The following is a 19930-nucleotide window of genomic DNA, read 5'->3' on the forward strand; positions in this document are numbered from 1 at the left end:
TTTTTAAAAATAATAAATAGACCCACAGGCCTCTCTCTGGGGGTTTATACTGAGTTCATTATTGTATGACTATTAATTCAACTGTGAACCTAGAAACTTGCAGCCACACGTGAAAGAGATGTACTCTTGCTCTGGAGTGTGTTGCTGAATATGTTAAAGCTGTAATGAAATGCTTCTTCTAATCATGTAGTTATTAAATTTTTTTTTAAAGCCTCATGTGTGGTGCACTCCTATGGGTGGGATAGGAGGCAGAAACGAGAATTGCCTGAAGTTTGCAGTCAATTTTTCAGCCAGTATCTAAAAGGAGGAGAATGGTGGGGGGAGGGTGAATATTTTGGAAGCTTGCTGTGGGATATTTCAAAGTTTGCTATGAAATGCTTTGGAAGTTTTTTAACTACATGTTGGAGGAACAATAGGACTGTTGAGATCATAAAACCCAACGACTTTGGCAGATATTTTGCAAATATCTGGTACCGATTCTTTTTTACAATTGTTTTAAACAGCCTTGATATTTTAAAGGAGAAAACCTGCTTTCCTCTAGATTACCATGTTATTCAAATACTCTGTTAAGAAGTATGTTAATTTAAAAAAAGTATGTTGAAAAAGCACAGTACCAGGAAGGAGAAACATCCCCTCTAATTATTGGTCAGGGTAGTCCAAAAGACTCCCCAAATAACACAGGCTATTGCCAAAACCCTTGATTGCCTCCCAGAACATGAAGACACTATTGCTGAAAACAGGACATACTTCAGATACAGGGCTTAGAGCAATCAAACTGGAACTGACCTGGAAGCCTCCTCCCTGAAGACTAGCTCTCATAGTATCAGAGGATACTACACAAGCTGCCAAGGGAGAAAACCAATCAGTGGTTCTACCCAGCTGTACAGCCTAATAAATAACAAGGATTATCCCAGAAAACTATCTCTATTGGTGCAGGAGTGGCACTTCTATCTTGGGAATAATCAACAGTTGTCTAATTAGACTTAGGGCCCACTCAATGGGAGGGCACTCATGTATCATACTACTGTAAACATAACCGAATACACATGGCTGGAGAGGTCACAGGTACTAGAGAAAAGCTTGCTTTTGTCACATACCTAGAGCAATGTAATTTCTTACTATATTCTAAATATGTATCCTTATATTTATAGACAAGTATACCTCTCACCACTTATCACAAGGGCTTCTTTTTGCAACAAATGGAGACTATGGTACAGAATTTCACAATTGGTCAAATTCAGTGTCTGTGAGATGCCCAGCTGGCTGTAAGTGACACATCTACAAGGCAACCTCTACACCTAAGACTCAGGGAACATAGCAAAACAGGGGGCAGAGAGAATGTTAATGCATCTTTCAACTCTTACCGGTAAAGTTTCCTCATGAAACAGATGATTAGCCCAGAAAGCCACAACTGGCCAAAGTGCAGAGAATAAGAGACTGCAGAGTGCTTGTTCCCAAGGAGGACATCTATATCAAACCTCTGTCACCCAAGCTCAGGGACTATTGTGGAAGAGGGGGCAGAAAGACTAACAGCTGGGGTGGTGGATGACAAGGAAACAGAGTTTTCCAGGCAGTTGGGAACTTGTTCATTGAACCTTAACAAACGAGAATGCATGAAATTTGGTGGGGGGCTATGGGGAAGGTCAGATAGGGAGGGATCTAAATATGATGATGATGTATGAAATTCACAAAAAGTCAATAAAAAGAATATTATTTAGCTTGTATACCTTAAAGTACAGTGTCTTTTATCAATTATACCTCAGTAAAATTGAGAAAAACAATTATAGACAGAAAGCATTTTCCAAGCCTTCTATTTTGTAAAGGTCAGTAGTGGGAAAATCTGATGCTTCATTAAAAGAAATGAACACTATCAAAATAAATGTACTAGATGACTTTCTTTACATGTATGATGACAACTGTGCTTCCTCTGCCTTAATGGTTTCCTTTGCTATACTTAGGAGAGTGAAAACATGCGAATTCGTAGCAGGATAAGAATGCAAGATGCAGTTAGAGGGTAATGAAATATTGGGTTATTAACCATTTAAAATATATGCATAAAAGCAATGAGCAAATGTTGGCCCTCAGATTTGAACTCAAATGCAGCTGTGCTTATTGAACTTATTCAAGGACTGCCTTTCATACTGTATTTCTATACTTTGCAGCCTAGGCTACAGTGCATCAGCCAAGGGTCCACTAAAAGAACACGCTGGATTTTGATGCAATTGATGAACACAGTGTGTATGTGCCCCCAAATAAATAAACATATGTTGTTGAAGCAAATTCCAGAGAAGAAACATTCCTTCATTTAATAAGTATTTGTGGTGTACCTAATTGGCATCACATTAAAAAAAAGTCTAATCCTCATGGAGCTTAGATGTGTGCCATATTTAATAAGAGGCAAAACAGTCGATAAAAGCACCCTTTCATGAGTGCTAACATTTTTCAAAGCATAGTTATCACCACCTTACTAATAAAATGTCTGTCTGTTTTAGTTTTAGATTTTTGTTTGGTTTGGTTTTGTTGAGACAGGGCCTCACTATGTAGCCCTGGCTGGTGTGGAATTCCCTATATAGATCAGGCCTGCCTCTGCCTCCAAGTGCTGGGATTACTAAAAAAAAAATATGTAAATGTGAAAATTTAGTTATCAAATGGTTTTTCATTTCCACAAATAGGAGAAAATGGTGAAGAATAAAATAAATTAAGAATTTCAACGGAAAAAATGTGGAATTCCAATTCCAATGCTCATTCTCACTGGTCTAAAGCAAACAGATAAAACTGAGCTCCAATGTGTACCTGGCCTGTGTTTTCTCATTTTCACACAATGCACCTTTTTATTTATTTGAAAATTTTAATTTATTATTTTTATTTTATGTGTATGCATGTATTGCCTGCATGTAGGTAAGTGCACCCATGTCATGCAATGCCTATGGAGGACAGAAGAGGCTGTTGGGTCCCCTGGAACTGGAGTTACAGTTTTTAGCTGTCATGTGGGTGCTGGGATTCGAATCTGGGTCTTCTCCAATTACAACCAGTGTTCTTAACCGCTGAGCCATCTCTCCAGCCCCTCAAAGCACCTTAAAAAAAGAAATGTGTATGAGTGTTATGTCTGCATGTATGTGTCCCCGTGTCATGCAGTGCCCATGAAGGACAGAAGAGGGCATCGGATCCCCTGGAACTGGAGTTGCTAGCCACCATGTGGGTGCTGGGAGTCAAACCCCAGTCTTCTGCTAGAGCAGCCAGTGTTCTTAACCACTGAGCCATCTATCTCTTCAGTCCCACATAGCACCCTTTTACACTTTTTACATAAGTCTGAGGAAAATCACCAAACAACTTTATTTTATAATGTTTCTGATTCAGCTAGTAATAATTGGGGATAGGTCAGGCACAAAGTAACTGGCTTATGTGGGGATAGGAGGGTACAGGATTCCAGGAAAAAGGACTGGGTAGAATTGGCATTTGTTTGAACTCACACTGAGGAGCCTTTCAGTTCTGGTGCACAATGGGAGATGAATCCAAGATCTGTACAGCAAGGAGGGAGGGAAGGGGGAAGGAAGACAGAGACTGAGAGAGAGAGAGATACTAAGCCTGAGCAATGATTAACTCTGGACAAAAAAAATACACAGGAGGGGCTGGAGAGATGGCTCAGCAGTTAAGAGCACTTACTGCTCTTACAGAGGACGAGGGCTCGATTCCCAGCACCCACATGGCGGCCACTAATTGTCCTTAACTCCAGTTCCAGGGGAATCCAAAACTCTCTTCTGACCTCCAGTGCATTGTACCACACAGGTGCACTCACATACATGCAGGCAATACACTCATATACATAAAATAAAAATAAAATATTTTTAAAAAATACACAGGAAAAATTGTAATGATAACACTACATATGCTGGCCAATGTCTATAATCCCAGTACTAGGGGACAGAAGGAAGAGGATCAAGGAGCTCAAGGTCAGCCTTAGCTACAAAGTGAGTTCGAAGCCAGCTTGAGCTACATGAAACACTGTCTACAAACAAAAAACAGTCTGGGGAGATGGCTCAGTTGGTAAAGAGTTTGCTGATGCATAAGGATCTGAGTCTGTGGATCCTTAGCACCTATATAAAAGCAAGCCAAGGCCCCAGTACTAGGGAGTGGATTCCTAGAGCTCATTGACCAGCCAGCTTAGCCAAAGTGTTGAGCTCCGGGTTCAGTGAGAGACCCTATTTCAAATAAAATAATGAAGAATAGGGTGCTGGAGAGATGGCTCAGCAGTTAAGAGCACTGGCTGCTCAGCTAGAGGACCTGGGTTTGGTTCCCAGACCCATATGGCAGCTAACAACCATCCATAACTCCAGTTCCAGGGGATCTGATGCCCTCTTCTTTCCTCTTTGGGCATTTCATGACACTGGTGCACTTACATATATACAGGCAATACCCTCATACACATAAAAGAAAAATAATATTTGTTTAAATAATGAACAATAAAGGAAGACACCTGATATCAACTTCTGAACTTCACACATACATGCACACACAATGCTACATACACATGTGGTTCCTGCATTCAAGAGGCAGAGGCATGAGGACAGCCACAAGTTTGGGGTCAGCTTGCTCTGCATAGTGAGCTTCTAGTAAGCCAGGACTTCACAGTGAGATTCTCTGTCTCAAAAAACAAAACAGTTTAATGATTGTGTCCCGATACTCTTGATACAGCCTGCATGTCAGCTCTGAATTCTGGTTCACTCCCCAAAGGTGTTATAGTCATAGGCCAGGAGAATGGAATTCAGAGAGGAGGGGAGGAGGGAGTGGCAGTAGTGGTAAGAGGTTAGTGAACTAACCTGATCCCTCCACAGATAAAATAAAAACAACAAATAGCAGTCAAAGTTCATTGCCTAGAAACATAGAGGCAAAGAAGCTCACACCTGTAATCCCAGCACTCAGGAGGCTGAAGCAGAAAGATTACCATGAGTTTGAGGTCAGTCTGGACTACATAGTGAGTTCCAAGAAGAGCCTGGGGTACACAGTGAAACACTGTCTCAAAAAAAAAAAAAAAGTAGAACAACTGAAACATTGAAAGGGACAGGGCAAGAGAGTGGTATGTTTTAAGCCTCAAACTCCAATTTCACTTTTAAAATTTGTATAATTTTGCAAGAGTTTTAGAAAGCAAACCGAAACAAGAAAAAAAAAACAGTTTAAGGAAAAAATGTAGTCTTTTATAAGGCAGGTTTAAAACCGTGCATGGTGGTACATACCTGTAATCCCGGTTCTTGGGAGGCTGAGGCAGGAGGATCAGTTTAATGCCCACAGTAAGACATAAGAGGGAGGGAGGGAGGGAAGGAGGGAGAGAGGGAGGGACAGATGGAAGAAGATGAACTATTTTACATTTACATGCATTTATTTATGGCGGAGGGGGTCATGCATGTGCCACAGCATGTGTGTGGAGGTCAGAAGACAACTTAAAGGAGTAGGTTCTCTCCTTCCACCAAGTGGGTTCCAGGGATCAAACTTGGGTCCTCAGAATGTGAGGCTCAAACATTTCACCTGGAATTATTTGGTAAGTTGCCAATACAACCAGGTTTCTTTCTTCAGAAGTTAAACAGACCATGGAGTTAAACATGTAAACATGAATAGGTACTTATTTGAAATGAATTTTTGTTTTGTTTGAAACAGGGTCTGTGTAGCCCTGACTGGCCTGGAGCTTTTTATATATACCAGGCTGTCCTCCAACTCACAGGCATCAGCCCACCTCTGCCTCTGGAGTGCTGAGATTACAGGTGTGTGACACCATATTCAGCTATTTGAAACTATTTCTAAGTTTGTCCCTCATATGTAGGGCAGCACTCCTAAAAACATATGTGGGGCCAACAAGATGGCTCAGTAGGTAAAGGTACTCACCATCAATCCTGACAACCTGGACCCGATTCCCAGGACCCACATGATGGAAGGAAAGAAGCAGTTAATGTTCACATTTTCACTGTTTGGGGCGCCCAGACTCAGAAGCAGCTGGATACTCTAAGCTGAGATGAGGACTCACAGTAAGAAGTAAAGCTCTTCAAAGTTTTAGTTAACATGAGGCCCTAATATTTCACTGAAATGATGAACCCACAAATTTGTATTTAGATGGTCATATCTGTATATGCCATGTTCCATCTCCATTATATTTAGTCAATTAGAAATTTACTTATAGTATGTTAATAAACGATTTTTAAAAAATATTTTTTATTTTATGTGTATAAGTGTGCTGCCTACATGTAAGTGCATCCCCATCGTGCATTGCCCGCTGAGGTCACAAGAGGGTGTTGGATCCCCTGGAACTGGAGTTATGGATGGCTGTCAGCCACTATGTGGGTGCTGGGAACTGAACCCAGGTCTTTTGCAAGAACAGCCAGTGCTCTTAACCATTGAGTCATCTCTCTAGCCTCCAGTAAATGATTTAAAAAACAAAAAACAAACAAACAAAAAACCCAAAAAAACTAAAACAAAAACAAGGTAGGAAATGCCCAGAGTTTCTTTTGTTGATGCCCATGAAATGTGTAAAAGTTGAATCTATAATCAGATATGGTTGCCAGCCATGAGATACACATTATGATGTCCTTTGCACAAAGTAGGACAACTTGTCTCTTGGTTTCTTGGGGGTCATAAGCTTTTGTAAGACTTGCCCTATAACTTCAAAGCCAGTCCTCAAATCCACAGAGGATAATTTCATGATGATTCGCTAATCTACCAAGCTCACTCACCTGCAGGCCTCTACAGATGGTATTCTCCAGGCCAAAGCACGTCTTCTTTGCCTAGCCAATTGCTAATCAATCATTCAGGTCTTGGCAGGGTCTACTTTGGATTCCCCAGTACCAGCCCAACATTCCTTTAAATATCTAGTAGAACTTGGGACTCCCTTCACATACCTATATTTTAGTTACCCATTTAGTTGGAACCACAGAACATGAGCTCTAAGACAGCAGGAATCAAACAGAACTGTCATCTTTGTAATGAGCATTGGCATTGGAGCTGATGTGCTTCAAAGACTGCATTTCTAAAATTTATTTATTTATATTTTATGTGTATGAATGTTTTGCCTGCATATATATAAATGCACCCATGTTGTGCAAGGCCCATGGAGGCCGGAAGAGGGTGTCAAATCCCCTGGAACCAGAGTTAGGATGGTTGTTAGCTGTCATATATGTGCTGGGAACCAAACCCAGGTCCTCTGGAAGAGCAGCCAGTGCTCTTAACTGCTAAGCCATTTCTCCAGCCCCTAAAGACCAGGTTTTTAAGATGCAACAAGATTATCTAATTATGAAGACGGTACAGCAGGTCATTGGATTTCAAATGTCAGCAAGTCAATGCGTGTGAACAGCAACAAAATCCAACAAGTTATTCTTAGTGCTCTGTAGTCTACTGCCCTTTACAGACTAGGTGGAAATAGTTTAGAAAAAGTAGAACTTACAAGAGAATGTTTGCTGAATAGAAAGGGTTAAAAGATAGGAGAAAAACCCTGCTAGGTGTTCAGCAATATGGAATCATTAGATATTTCTTCAAATACATTTTATTTTAAGAGAAAAGAAAAAAATTATGTGTTTATGTGTGTGTCTGTGTGAGTGCACACAGGATATGCACATGTGAGTGCAGGTGCCCATTGAAGCAAGAGGCATCAGATCCCCCAGGAGCTAGAGTTACAGGCAGTTGCGAATCACCTGACGTTTTCAATAGGAACTGACTCTGGAAAAGCAGTACATGCTCTCAACTGCTGAGCCATCTCTCCAGCCCATTTAATAATCCATTTTAGAAAAGTATTATATACATTACCTGAGAGTTTGCTTTTAGTTGTATAATATAAAATTTCCTCCTCTGATTTGCTTTTTTATCTTGAGCAATAATTTCACGCCAATTTCTGCTGACTTTCCAAGCACTAAAACAAAGAGACCAGCCTTTTATTGTAGATATTTCAAAAAAATATCATTTTATGTATAATTGTAAAAAAAATGGATCATAAATTTAAGCTGAAAAATTACATAGTAATATTATTTGATCAACTCATATTGATTTACCATATAAAAGAATTCCTATTAAAATATTTAATATAGTGGGTAGAGAGATGACTCAACTGTTAAGAGCACTGGCTGCTCTTACAAAGGACCTGGGTTTGGTTCCTACCCACATGGTGGCTAACAATCATCCTTAACTCCGGTTCCAAGACATCCCATGCCATGGGGCATATGTGGAGGTCAGAGAACATTTTGAGGGAGTCAATTCTTCCTTCCATTATATAGGTTCTGGTAATCAAACACAGGTCATCAGGCTTATCAGCAAGTACCTTTATCTGATGAGTCTTCTTACTGGCCCAACGGGCTTTTTATTTTATCTGGTTCATATGCAAATATTCCAGCATATAAAAAAATAGCTGGAGAGATGGCTCAGTAGTTAAGAGCACTGGCTGCTCTTGCAGAGGCCAAGGGTTCGGTTCCCACCACTCACACGGCAGCTAGTAACTATCTGTAACTCCAGTTCCAGGGGATCTGAAACCTTTTGGTCTCCAAGGGCATTACATGCATGTGGTGCACTTATATACATACAGGCAAAATAGTCATACACATAAAAATTAAAAATAATCTGGTATCCAGCCATTTCCATAGTTTTTAGATAATTTATCATTTGAACACTTTTGAAAGATGTACACATGCTATGTACTTGTTACACCACATACATGGTCTACTAAGTCTATTCTGAAAAGTGTTAAAACCTTGAAAGTTTTCAAGAAGATACTGGATGGGAAATAAGAAAGCTTAGTAGGGAAGGCCCCTTTCCTTTCCTGGACGGCTGGCAGCTGATTTGATTTATTTAAGGTTGTTTTTCCAACTTTAAAGTGCATGGTCAGACAAGGTCTCTAGGAATTCTTCCAGCTACAAAATGCTCCAGTTCTCTACAATAGCCTGAAATTAATGTATGGGAGAAAGTTGAAGCTTTAGAAGTTATAGCCATAAAAACAGCAAGGAGCCAGACATGGTGGCACATGCCTTTAATGCCAGCACAGCAAGCTCTGTGAGTTTGAGGCCAGCATGGTCTATACAGCAAGTACCAGGCTAGCTAGGACTACATAGTGAGACCCTGCCTAAAAAAACCAATAAGGGACTGGAGAGATGGCTCAGTGGTTGAGAGCACTGGCTGCTTTCGCAGAGGACCTGGGTTCCCAGCATCCACATGGTGGCTAACAACTATCTGTACCTCCAGTTCCAGGGGATCCGATGCTCTTTTCTGGCCTCAGCTGGTATTGCACACACAGGTGTACTGACATAAATGCAGTCAAAACAAAATTTTTCAAAAGCAAAGATTCTATAATCTACTCTTGAAATATTCCCATCAAGAAAGAGGTTCATAGAGCAGGCAAGATGGCTCAGAGAGCAAAGGCACTTGCTGCCAAACCTGACAACCTAAGTTCAAGATCTACATGGTGGAAGAAGAAAACAGACTCCTGCAAGTCGTCCTCTGACCGCCACATGTGCCATGGCATGTGTACACATATGCCACATGCACACACACACACGCACACACACACGCACACACACATACACACAAAATAAATAACGTAAAATTTTTTAAGGTGTTCACTCACTTCCTTCATATTCTCCCTAGCCACCACCTGTTCCACTTGACTTCTCCCCTTCTTGGCCATGGCAATGTGAGGGTCCTGTCTTGTGATAATCCTGCAGCTCCTCCACATTGTCAGCATAAGCAGTCTCACTTTATTTAGTCTGTCAATCTAATTCCCATTCTCCATTCCTACATGTCTACTGGGTTTCTCTTTAATCACATAGCAGTACTGGATCTATGAGAATACCTGTGAAGAAAGTTCTTCAGTTTCTAATTTCTCAAACATAATTTTCTTTCTCTGCTGTATTAACAATGAAGGTGAAATAATACACAGTGCCGTAGTCTTTGAAAAACAAAACCCTAAAATGAAAACTATTTTTTTCTTAGATTCAAATACTATCTATCAAATAAGCTCCTCAGTCACTACAATTCTATTATTTCTGATTAAATGTCATAAATTTAATGCAATTTATACCTGAAAATAAGATGTGGATTCTTAAATCATTTAAAAATCTGTGGAATAAACCGGGCATGGTGACATACAATTGTAGTACCAGAACTTGAAAAATGGAGGCAGGAAGACGAGGGAGTTCAAAGTCATCTTTGACAACATAGTTAGTCCAAAGCTAGCCTGGACTACACGAGACCCAGTAACAAAAAATGCAAGGGGAGAGGTGCCAGGAAGATGTCTGAATTGACATGGTGCTTATTACTGTGCAAGCATGAGGACTTGAGTTTACATCACCAGCACCCATGTGAATGAACACCCTGGTGTGCATCTGTAATCCCAGTGCTGGGGAGGCAAACTGGCTTGCTGATTAACTCCTAACACATTCTTCTTGAGCTAGCCTTTCAAAATAAACCACTGCATCACTAATACTGAACCATTTCAAAGTTTCCTGGAGCTCACTGGTCAAGCCAGTCAAGCCTGATTGATGAGCTCCACATTTAGAGATCTTGTCTAAAAAATAAGGTGGATACACAGGTGCACATGTGCGCGCGCGCACACACACACACAAACTTTAAAATAAAGCTTGCCATCTTGATTCTTTTTCTGTTGAGACAGGGTTTTGCCATGTAATTTTGAATCTGAGACAATCCTGCTGCCTCAGCCTCTCAAATAGCTGAGATTACAGGCCTGTGTCACCAGATCCAACTTACATTTTTGGTTTTAAGCAGAAGGAATCACTCTACTAGCAATCTCTACTAGGGAAGCCACTTAAACTACTTCTGATATAAGACAACCAAAGACAGAAAAACAAACAAAAACAGGCCAGCTATTCAAATCATGGCAAAATTTTCCAACTTAAAAAATATTTTATTTCTTACCTGTATAAACTCTCTGCAGTCAAGGAATCTAAAACCATAGCTAGGACATGCTTCAAATTTCTACATTTTAGTTCTGTCAAGATGTCCAGCTGTCCTAGCCCCATCTTCTTGCCAATCAGTCCTGCCAGCACACACTGCAGTGTGGCTATTTTGCCATCATCCCTTTCCTCAAACAATTCACAGTCATTCTTCCATTGAAGTCGTTTCCTTTTGCTCTTCACAAAGAGCTCATGCACTAATTGCAAGGCTGGAGTATTTGATAAGTTCTTAAAGCTTAAAGTCAAATCCACACCCTTATCATCACAGTCTAGCTGCCTCTCTGAGATGCCTGAAGCAGCTTCCGGTCTTGTTTCAAAGGTAGTGTGGACAATCTGCTTTTCCTCTTCTGTCTCTGACTGTGAGCCTTGCTCTCGAAGAGTGGATAGTCTTCTTGACCTTCCAAGATGCCTTGGCTTTTTTATGATGTCCCCCACTCTGGGAGTCCCCCTATGTTTGAGACGAGGTTCTTGAAAAGAACCCTCTGGGTCAGAGATAGACTCTTCTGACTTATCCCAGCTCAGTGAGCTAAAACCACTGTCTTCCGGTGTTGAAATATTGCCTCCTACTTGTGTTGAAGAAGAAAGAGTTTGGTTTGCATTAAACTTAATGTTTGTGAGAAGATTGTTTACTGGAGTCACAAATATGTTCTCATCTGTTTCACAGGCTGCTCTGCTACCGGAGGAGCCCAGAAGGTCAGGGCACGTATTCTCGTCGTGAACACTTAAACTGCTATCACTAAAGTCCTGTGTGATCGAATCTTTAATATTATTGCCCTGAATTGGAGATAGGCAATCCACCTCAAATAAGCTACAATCATCTTTGGAGTCATCAATTGTGGAAGTCTTGTGCTGAGAAAAATTTAACCTTAAGTTCTGACAGCTGGGAGTCGCCTCCTCTGTTTTGATAGTGCTAGTAACTAAGGGGCTAAAAATGTTTTGCTTTGGAAAACCTGAAGTACTGCATGAAATATGCTTTTCTAAGCTGGGTATGTGACTTATACTACTTTTCAGAGAACTGTTTTGTGATTCATAATCCCCCTTTAGAAGAGCAAAAGATAAATCCAACCTTCTGCGTAATGAGCATCTTTTTCTTCTGATTTTGGGAGTCTCACAAAGTTCTGGGCTTGTATCATTTTCCTTCCTAGTGAACACAAATTTCTTTCTTTGAGTGGGAGTTTCTATGGGATTTGTTAAGCCTAAACCTGAAGTGACAAGGTGCTCATGGATTAATGTTGGGTCTTTTTCTTTCTTTCCAGCAAATTCATTGTTATGAAAGCTGCAAGACTTTGACCACTCTTGATGGCCTCTATCTTGAAAGGAGGATGTGGAACAAAAATCCCTGAGGTTGGTGCACTCGATGTTGACTGTAGGGGCGTCCACTCCACTTCCTGTACCATGACTGACTGAATGCCTTTGGAACATCTTCAAGCTCTCTGTTTCTACAAAGTGGAAAGAAGTTTATTCATCCTTGGCCATGTGTAGCCAAGCAACTTACACCAAAATCTATAATTTGTGTTGAACATAGGTAATGGGAAATTGTGTAATAATTTTTTCAAAAGTTATTTTAAAAAACAAATCTCCACAATATACTGATATAAATGTATATATCTCCTACTTAAAACAATTCTTTGCATAAAATCAAAAAGTTCAGAGTATAAATATTCAGATTACTCAATAACCATAGGCTAAGTATTGTACACAAATATTTTCTTGAACTACTCCTAACAAAACCCAGCAACCTTATTTTTGGATTATTTTGCTTTTATGATGTTAGTTGAAACATATACTTTTAGTTTTCATACTCTAGCTTCTTTGGGTTCTGGTGCATATTCTCTTTCAAAGCCTTGGAATCTAAAAAGGACTACTTAAGTCACTACATGTTGCTTTTTATTTTTCTTTTGATTGTTTTGGACATTTATTTGTGAGTGCATGCTTGTATGCTGTATGTGCTGTGCATGTGCACAAACATGCATGCCATAGCATACATGTGGAGGTCAAATGACAACTTGTGAGAGTCAGTTCCCTCCTTCCACCATGTGAGTTCTGGGGATCTAGCTCAGGTCATTGTCAGGCTTGGTAGCAAGTGCCTTTATCTTCTGAGCCTTCTTGCCAACCTTATATGTTATTTGCTGAACATGTCTTTGGGAAATGTGTCAAATAATGAATAGTTATTAGATAAAACTACAATTAAGTTAAGCATACATTTTAACAATGCCTACTGCAGAGATCCAGTACCCATGACCATTCATGGTCTGAATTCCCAGGCTTATCCCTTTTCAAAGACTCTTTGGCTTGCTGATAAATTCCTAACACAATCTTCTTGAGCTAACCAAAGTGAACCACCACACCACAGATACAGAACTATTTCAGACTTCAACATGTTGTATTAATGTCTCATTTTCCAAATATTTTAAGACATAAGATCCTATTGCAGGCTCAGAATCCCAGATAATAGACTATACAAATAATTATGTGTAGGCAAACCACCATTTACAATGCTCCTAAAGTTGCAAATAAGGAGTTAAAATCAATTACTTAAAGAACAGTTACTCAAACAGGCATGGTGACACACACCTTTAATCCTAGCACTCAGGAGGTAGAGGCAGGTGGATCTCTGTGAGATTGAGGCCAGTCTGATTTACATAGTGAGTTTCAGGCCAGATGGGACTACAGGGAGCCGCTGTCTCAAAAAAAAAAGTTACTCCGAAATTATGAGTAAGGCATGACACTATGAAATAGTTTACTCTTTAAACTTTTCAACAGTATTATCATATTCAACTTCATAGAAACTTAAAAATCTTTTTTTAAAAGGTTAATTTATTTTTATTCTATGTATATGAGTGTTTGTCCACAGAGGCCAGAAGAGGGAATCAGAATCCCTGGAATTGGAATTACAGCTGATTGTGAGAGGCTATGAAGGTGCTGAGAATTGAACCCAGATCCTCTGCAAGAGCATGTGCTTTTAACTGCTGAGCCATCTCGCCATTCCCTTCTCCCCCCTTGTTTCCGAGATGGCCTCACTGTGTATCTAAGACTACTCTTGAACTTAAGATATTCCTGCTTCAGCCTTCCCAATTCTGAAAATATAGGCCTGTATTACCTGCTTCTGATTTAAATCTTGGAGAGATGGCTCAGCTGTTAAGAACACTGGCTGTTCTTGCAGAGGACCTGGGTTCGAATCCCAGCACCCACATGGCAGCTAACAACTGTCTGAAACTCCAGTTCCAGGGGATCCGACAGCCTCTTCTGTCCTCCACGGCATTGCACGATACGTGCACTTACCTACATTCAGGCAATACACACATACACATAAAATAAAAATAATAATAAATAAAATATTTTTTAAAATACAAGAAAGACTTTTTTGAAAACTTCTTCAGATTATTCAAAGGACACTAAGAAAATTATTCCTTCAAACTTTTCTCCAAGATAAATGCATAATGTTTCTCTATTAAGAGATCCTGGGGGATGGGAATGTAGCTCAGTTGATACAGTGCTTGCCTAGCATGCCCAAAGCCCTGGGTTTGATCCCCAACATCACATAAAATCAAGTGTAGTATTGTATGCCAGTAATCACAGCACTCAAGAGGCAGGGGAAAGAAGATCAGAAATTCAAAGTCATCCTCTGCTTCACAGCAAGTTCAAGTCTGGCCTAGGATATATGAGCCCCTGCCCAGAAAGAGAGAAAAAAAGAGACGTAGATCCTGGGAAGATATATTTTAGTTGAGTGTAATGGGATAATAATATACTTAAACCTGTGTTACATCATTTCAACAAGAGTGAAAAAAACATGTTACAAATGCAAATTGCAGGGCGGGAGAGATGGCTCACTGGCTGTTCTTGTAGAGGACTGAGGTTCAATTCCCAGCACCCATATGGCAGCTAACAACCATCCTAACTCTAGTTCCAGGGGATCTAACACCCTCTTCTGACCTCCTCCAGCATTGCATGGCACAGGTGCACCTACCTACATGTAGGAAATACATTCATACACATAAAAATATTTTTAAAGGCAAATTGCTACACTAAACACAAAATTATTTATTGTATAATGAATATTAGGTCATTTTTACTGGGCAAAGTAAAGGTGTTTTTAATGTGTATGAGTATTTTTGCCTACATGTATCTAAGTGCACCTATGTCATGCAATGCCTGCAGAGGTCAGAAGAAGGCATCAGATCCCCTGGAACTGGAGTTACGTACAATTGTTAGCCACCATGTAGGTGCTGGAAACCGAACCCAGGTCCTCTGCAAGAGCAGCCAGTGCTCTTAACCACTAAGCCATCTCTCCAGTCCTCAAAGTAACTTCTTTTTATGTGTATGCATGTAATGCCTGCATGTAGGTAAGTGCACTCGTGTTATGAAATGCCCACGGAGAACAGAAGAGGCTGCCAGATCCCCCTGGAACTTGAGTTAACGACAGTTGTTAGCTGCCATGTGGGTGCTGGGATTCGAACTTGGGTCTTCTGCAAGAACAGCCAGTGTTTTAACTGCTGAGCCATCTCTTCAGCCCTCCCAAACTAACTTTTAAACCTCTACTTTTTAAAAAATATAATTTTGACCCCTGGCTCCTGGGATCATTACAAATTTCTGCACATGCCCAGGAGGCAACTATTGTCAAATTTTGCTTTCTGTAAATTTTGCATTATACTTTAAAACAACTTTTGTCTTTCAGTATTGTAACTTTCCAAAGTACATCTCCTCTTGCTGCATGTGGTGGTGCCCGCCTTTAATCCCAGCACAGGGAGGCAGAGGTAGGTGGCTCATTCTGAGTTCAAGGCCAGCTGGGGCTACGGGGAGACCCTGTATCAAAAAAATCAAATTACATTTCCTCTTATGAATCCTTGCATCCCGAATAATTATTTTATTAAGTAAATTCACTCCAGTTGGTGAAAATTAGGTCAAGCACTTGCAAAATGTAACTATTCTATTTCGCCACTAGGTGTCTCACGATCCTAGAATTTGGGAAATAGCCGCAAATAGTTGGAAATAGTGGAAGCACAGGTAAAGTAACCAGCCCTCCTCCCTAAAAAAAAAAAAAAAAAAATACACAGGTTTCTCTGCTACCGTCATTTTCATCTTTCACTGCCCCAAGATATCCGCTTCAAAACTTTAAAAAGTATGCAAATCACAGACTGCCTGACTTATGTTACTGACGCAAGAGTTGACTAATGAATCAAACCTGATTTTTTTAAAACCGCGCCCCCTACCCCATAAAGGACTCAGACTACTGAGACTTAAAAATGCCTAATAAGTCAGAGAATGAGCGAATTATTCTATGTTCAAACCAACTTTCCTTCGTTTGTTAAAGTGAAAAATCTTACCATCAGTAAACCTTGAGCTCTTAAGACATGTCAAAGCTAGGTAGGCTTCCAAACAAGAAAGTCTCTCATCTTTGCCTTTAAAGTTCATGCCAAAGCAACACCACTTAGAGCGGAAAACACCGAGCACTGAAGGAAACCGCGCAGCAGCTCAGTGAAGGGGAAAGGTGAAGGGGGACGTGGAACACAGGCTGCGGGGATCAGGCTCGGCACTCAAGGCCTCAGTCATCCTGAACCTCCTCCAGCTCTGCGGACACCGGGTCTTCCAAAACCCGGATTCTCCAGCTAGTCTTGCGAGCGGCCCTCCTAGACCGGCCGGCGGGGGCAGAGCGCCGTCCACCGTGCTGCGGACGCCAGCTAACGGTCGTCCTTCGGGTCTTCCCGCGGGCTGCGAGGACCCGGCGTCGCGCGGAGCGGAGACGAGTGAGCGCCCGCCGCCGGGCGGGTGCACCTGGGCCGCTTCGCCCACCTTAGGCCGAGGCCGAGGCTCCCTAGGGCCGGGCCGGGGCGGGCGGGGCGGGAGGAGCACGCCTCCGGGGGGGAAGCCGGCTTTGGCAACCCTCACGCCCCCGCCTCGCCCTCCTTGGGTTTGAGCCGCCGGCTCTGGGCAACCGTTGGGCGCCGCCCCAGCCGCCCCTGTCGGAACTGCGTCCCGGCCTCCCTCCGCCCGCACAGGTTCAGCACCGCTCTCCCGCTCCCAGCATCACTGCGCGGGTTTCCTTTCGCTCCTGCGGTGGGATGCCATTAGAAACAGCGCCCGAAGATAATCTCTGGAAATGTTTCCCCAGGCTGTGCAGAGTGAAAGCAGCTTACAAACTGAATGTATTAATATTCACAGGATAAGAACTGAAGAGTTATGATTCACTTTATTGTATCTTTGGACAAGATTATAATTTGAAGGTGTGTGTGTGTGGAGGGGTGGCACACACTACTGTCATGTAATCCAGGCTGGCCTGGAACTGATTGTCCTGCCCCGTTTCCCAAGTGTTGGGATTATAGGTGTGTGCCACTAAGCCCAGCAAGGTTGTGATTTTCCAGGGTTTTTGTTTGTTTGTTTTGTTTTTTGTTTCTTTTTTCTTTTGAGTCAATGTCACATGTAGTCCAGGCTATTCATGAACTCCTGATCCTCTTGCCTTTTGCCTCCCAGGTGCTGGGATTTCAGGCATGTGCTACCATGCCTGGCTAATGATTTTTTAAAGTTTTTGTTTATATTTTTTTCATGTTTAAACAATGAACAGATATATAGATCTGGTAAATAGGGGAAAAAAAGCTGAGTTGAATTATACACCTGTAATCTCTGCACTCAGGAGGAAGATACAGCAGGAGTCCCATAAATTGGGGGCCTGCCTAGACTCCATAACAAGGTTCAGGCCAGCCAGAGCTGTGTAGACACTGTCTCAAAAACAACAAACAACAAACAAAACAAAAACCCACAAAGGCTATGAATAAGATTAAAACATTTTCATTGAAATGTGGCACATGGCTTTAATACCAGCAGAAGCAGGTGGACCTCTGTGAGTTCAAAGCCAGCCTGGTCTACATAGTGAGTTCCAGGCCAGCTAGGGCTACAGGGAGACCCTGTCTCAAAAAGACCAAAAAAAAAAAAAAATTCAGACATTCCTTTTTATGAATCCCAAACACCCAAGCACCTTCAATGCCAAAAACATTTAAACAATACTATTTTTTGTTGTTTCATGACACTGTAGGTCAGTTACAGTCCTGTTGTCCTCAGTAGCTTCAAGCTTCCTTTTGGGAGCTTCTTTTCCTGGGCCTACACAAATAAGACATTAGGATGTCAGCACTTTTCTTAGATTATCATCCTTGGTTAACACAGTTCTCATTCAGAATCTCAACCATCACCTTGAAGCCGGTACCAGCCATTACTACAGCACTGTCCTCTGAGGATCTATCTGGATGCCCCTTAGACAACCTAAAATAAATGCAAAACCTCCAACTCAACTCACTAGTAAATATGAAGCTCAAATCACATGCTCGTACAAAAATAAATAAGGCACAGTTATTCTGTTAAAACACCCTTGTTTGTGAGAATGAAAGGTCCCACCTCTCACTGAGGTACTGTGCAGGTGTTAGCCATTATTAAAACACTATTGCAAATTGTTGAGATTGGAGAGGTGGTTCGGTGATTATGAGAGCTTGCTGTTCTTCTGAAGGACCTTAGCTCATTTCCTAGCACCCATGTCGAGTTGCTCACAACTGTGTGTAATTCCAGCTGCAGAGAGTTCAGCACCCTTTTCTGGCTTCCACGGGCACTTGTACACACATCACAGACACACAATTGTCAAAATTCCTGTTCATGGTAAGTTCTTATTGTAAGCACTCATGTTCATGTTCCTGTAGATGAGTAAAGATGCTGGGGAATGGGCAGTTTGATTCCCTCATCAGCGGTTGCTGGACCATCGCTGCCCTGGCTGCTTTGAGTTAAGAGACTGTCAGTCAAATAGCCAGGCATGCTTATGCCAACACCAGCTGTTCTGGGCACTCCACAGATGCCTTGAAAACACTACACAACAATCTGAGCTCATTGCTTCAGCTCCTGCAGGTGCTGCCGCAAACAGGAGGGTTTCTGGTTTGTTCTGCACTTTTTGTTACCCCAATCCTTGGTGAACTCCCAGTGACTCTGAAACCATTCCCATGTGGGCTAGCAGAGGAACTCCTGTGTCCGGTGCTAAAAGGACAGTGTTGTATTTGGTGCCAACACCTGGGCAGGCTGTTTTGGTTTACTTGGTGAGTTGGTAGGAGACATCCCCCTGTTTTGCCTTCTGTGGTGTTGTAGCATTAACCCCAACCAAAGTCCTCTCAAGTCGTCTTTGCTTGGCTGCTTTTATTTTTTATTTTTAATTTAAACTTCGCTTATTAATTTATTTGGTGTGCTTGTGTGCACACTGCAGGAGTGTGGAGGTCCGAGGACAACCAATAGGAGTTTGTGCTCTCCTTTCATCTTGTGGGTTCCAGGGATTGAACTCCGATGGTTAGGCTTAGTGGCTTTACCGTCTCATGGATCCCTTGCCTGCTTCTAGTAGTGTGGACTGAAATAAGAAAGTGACGTGAAGGAAGAAGCAGCAGAGATGTCCGCAGTAGTGGGGCCGCAGTGACCAAGGAGCAGCAGTGACCAGCTGCATAAATGGCAAGGTGGCTGCTTGACAGCTGAAGACAAACAGTTCCAGAGAGCCGCTGGGCAGGAACAAGGGGGTTGGTGGAGGAAGAGAAGAAGGAGAGCTGAGGCTGAAGATCGACATGAGGCTGTAAAGAGCCAGAGAATAGAAACCACAGGCCCTGGTGACTGGTTCCAGAGAGCTGTCAGGTTTTTAGGGAGAGTCTCCAACACTCCAGGCCTGGGAGTTGTAATGGTGGCTGCATGTCAAGGGCTAAGGAATCTAGACTAGTCCTGCACAAGAGCTGGTACCTTTGAAGCTCTTTACGGATTCTGAGGCCCTAGGCTACATACAAAGAGAAGGTGAATTGCTAAGGGTGGAGCTTCTGAGGCCTGTTGAGAGCTCTAACGCTAGAGAACCACATGCTGCAACTCTTACCTGGCGGCAGAAGCTATTCTCCGCTACCAAACCTGGAGGGAGACAAAAGCTGTAGAGACCAGCACTTGACAAGCTGGTCTTTGCCCACAGTCTCTAAGTGGATGGTGCAAAAAGACCCAAGCCAGCT

At 41.9% G+C, this 19930-nt stretch overlaps 1 protein-coding gene across 1 annotated transcript in view; it reads right to left on the reverse strand.

Annotated features, from left to right (window-relative positions):
• The window catches only part of Fbxo43 (F-box protein 43), an 18730-nt gene extending 2224 nt beyond the window's left edge, over nt 1–16506 (reverse strand). Inside the window, exons 1-3 of the mRNA XM_008831552.2 lie at nt 16256–16506; nt 10894–12370; nt 7783–7885 (exon numbers count right to left, since the gene is read on the reverse strand). Of these exons, the coding sequence (XP_008829774.1) occupies nt 7783–7885; nt 10894–12370; nt 16256–16343 (1668 nt within the window). The 5' untranslated portion in view covers nt 16344–16506. The remainder of the gene's footprint in view (nt 1–7782; nt 7886–10893; nt 12371–16255) is intronic.
• Between the last annotated feature and the right edge of the window lie 3424 nt (nt 16507–19930).

Source organism: Nannospalax galili, unplaced genomic scaffold (genome assembly GCF_000622305.1).
Source record: "Nannospalax galili isolate Female #2095 unplaced genomic scaffold, S.galili_v1.0 scaffold334, whole genome shotgun sequence".
NCBI classification, from domain to species: domain Eukaryota; kingdom Metazoa; phylum Chordata; class Mammalia; order Rodentia; family Spalacidae; genus Nannospalax; species Nannospalax galili.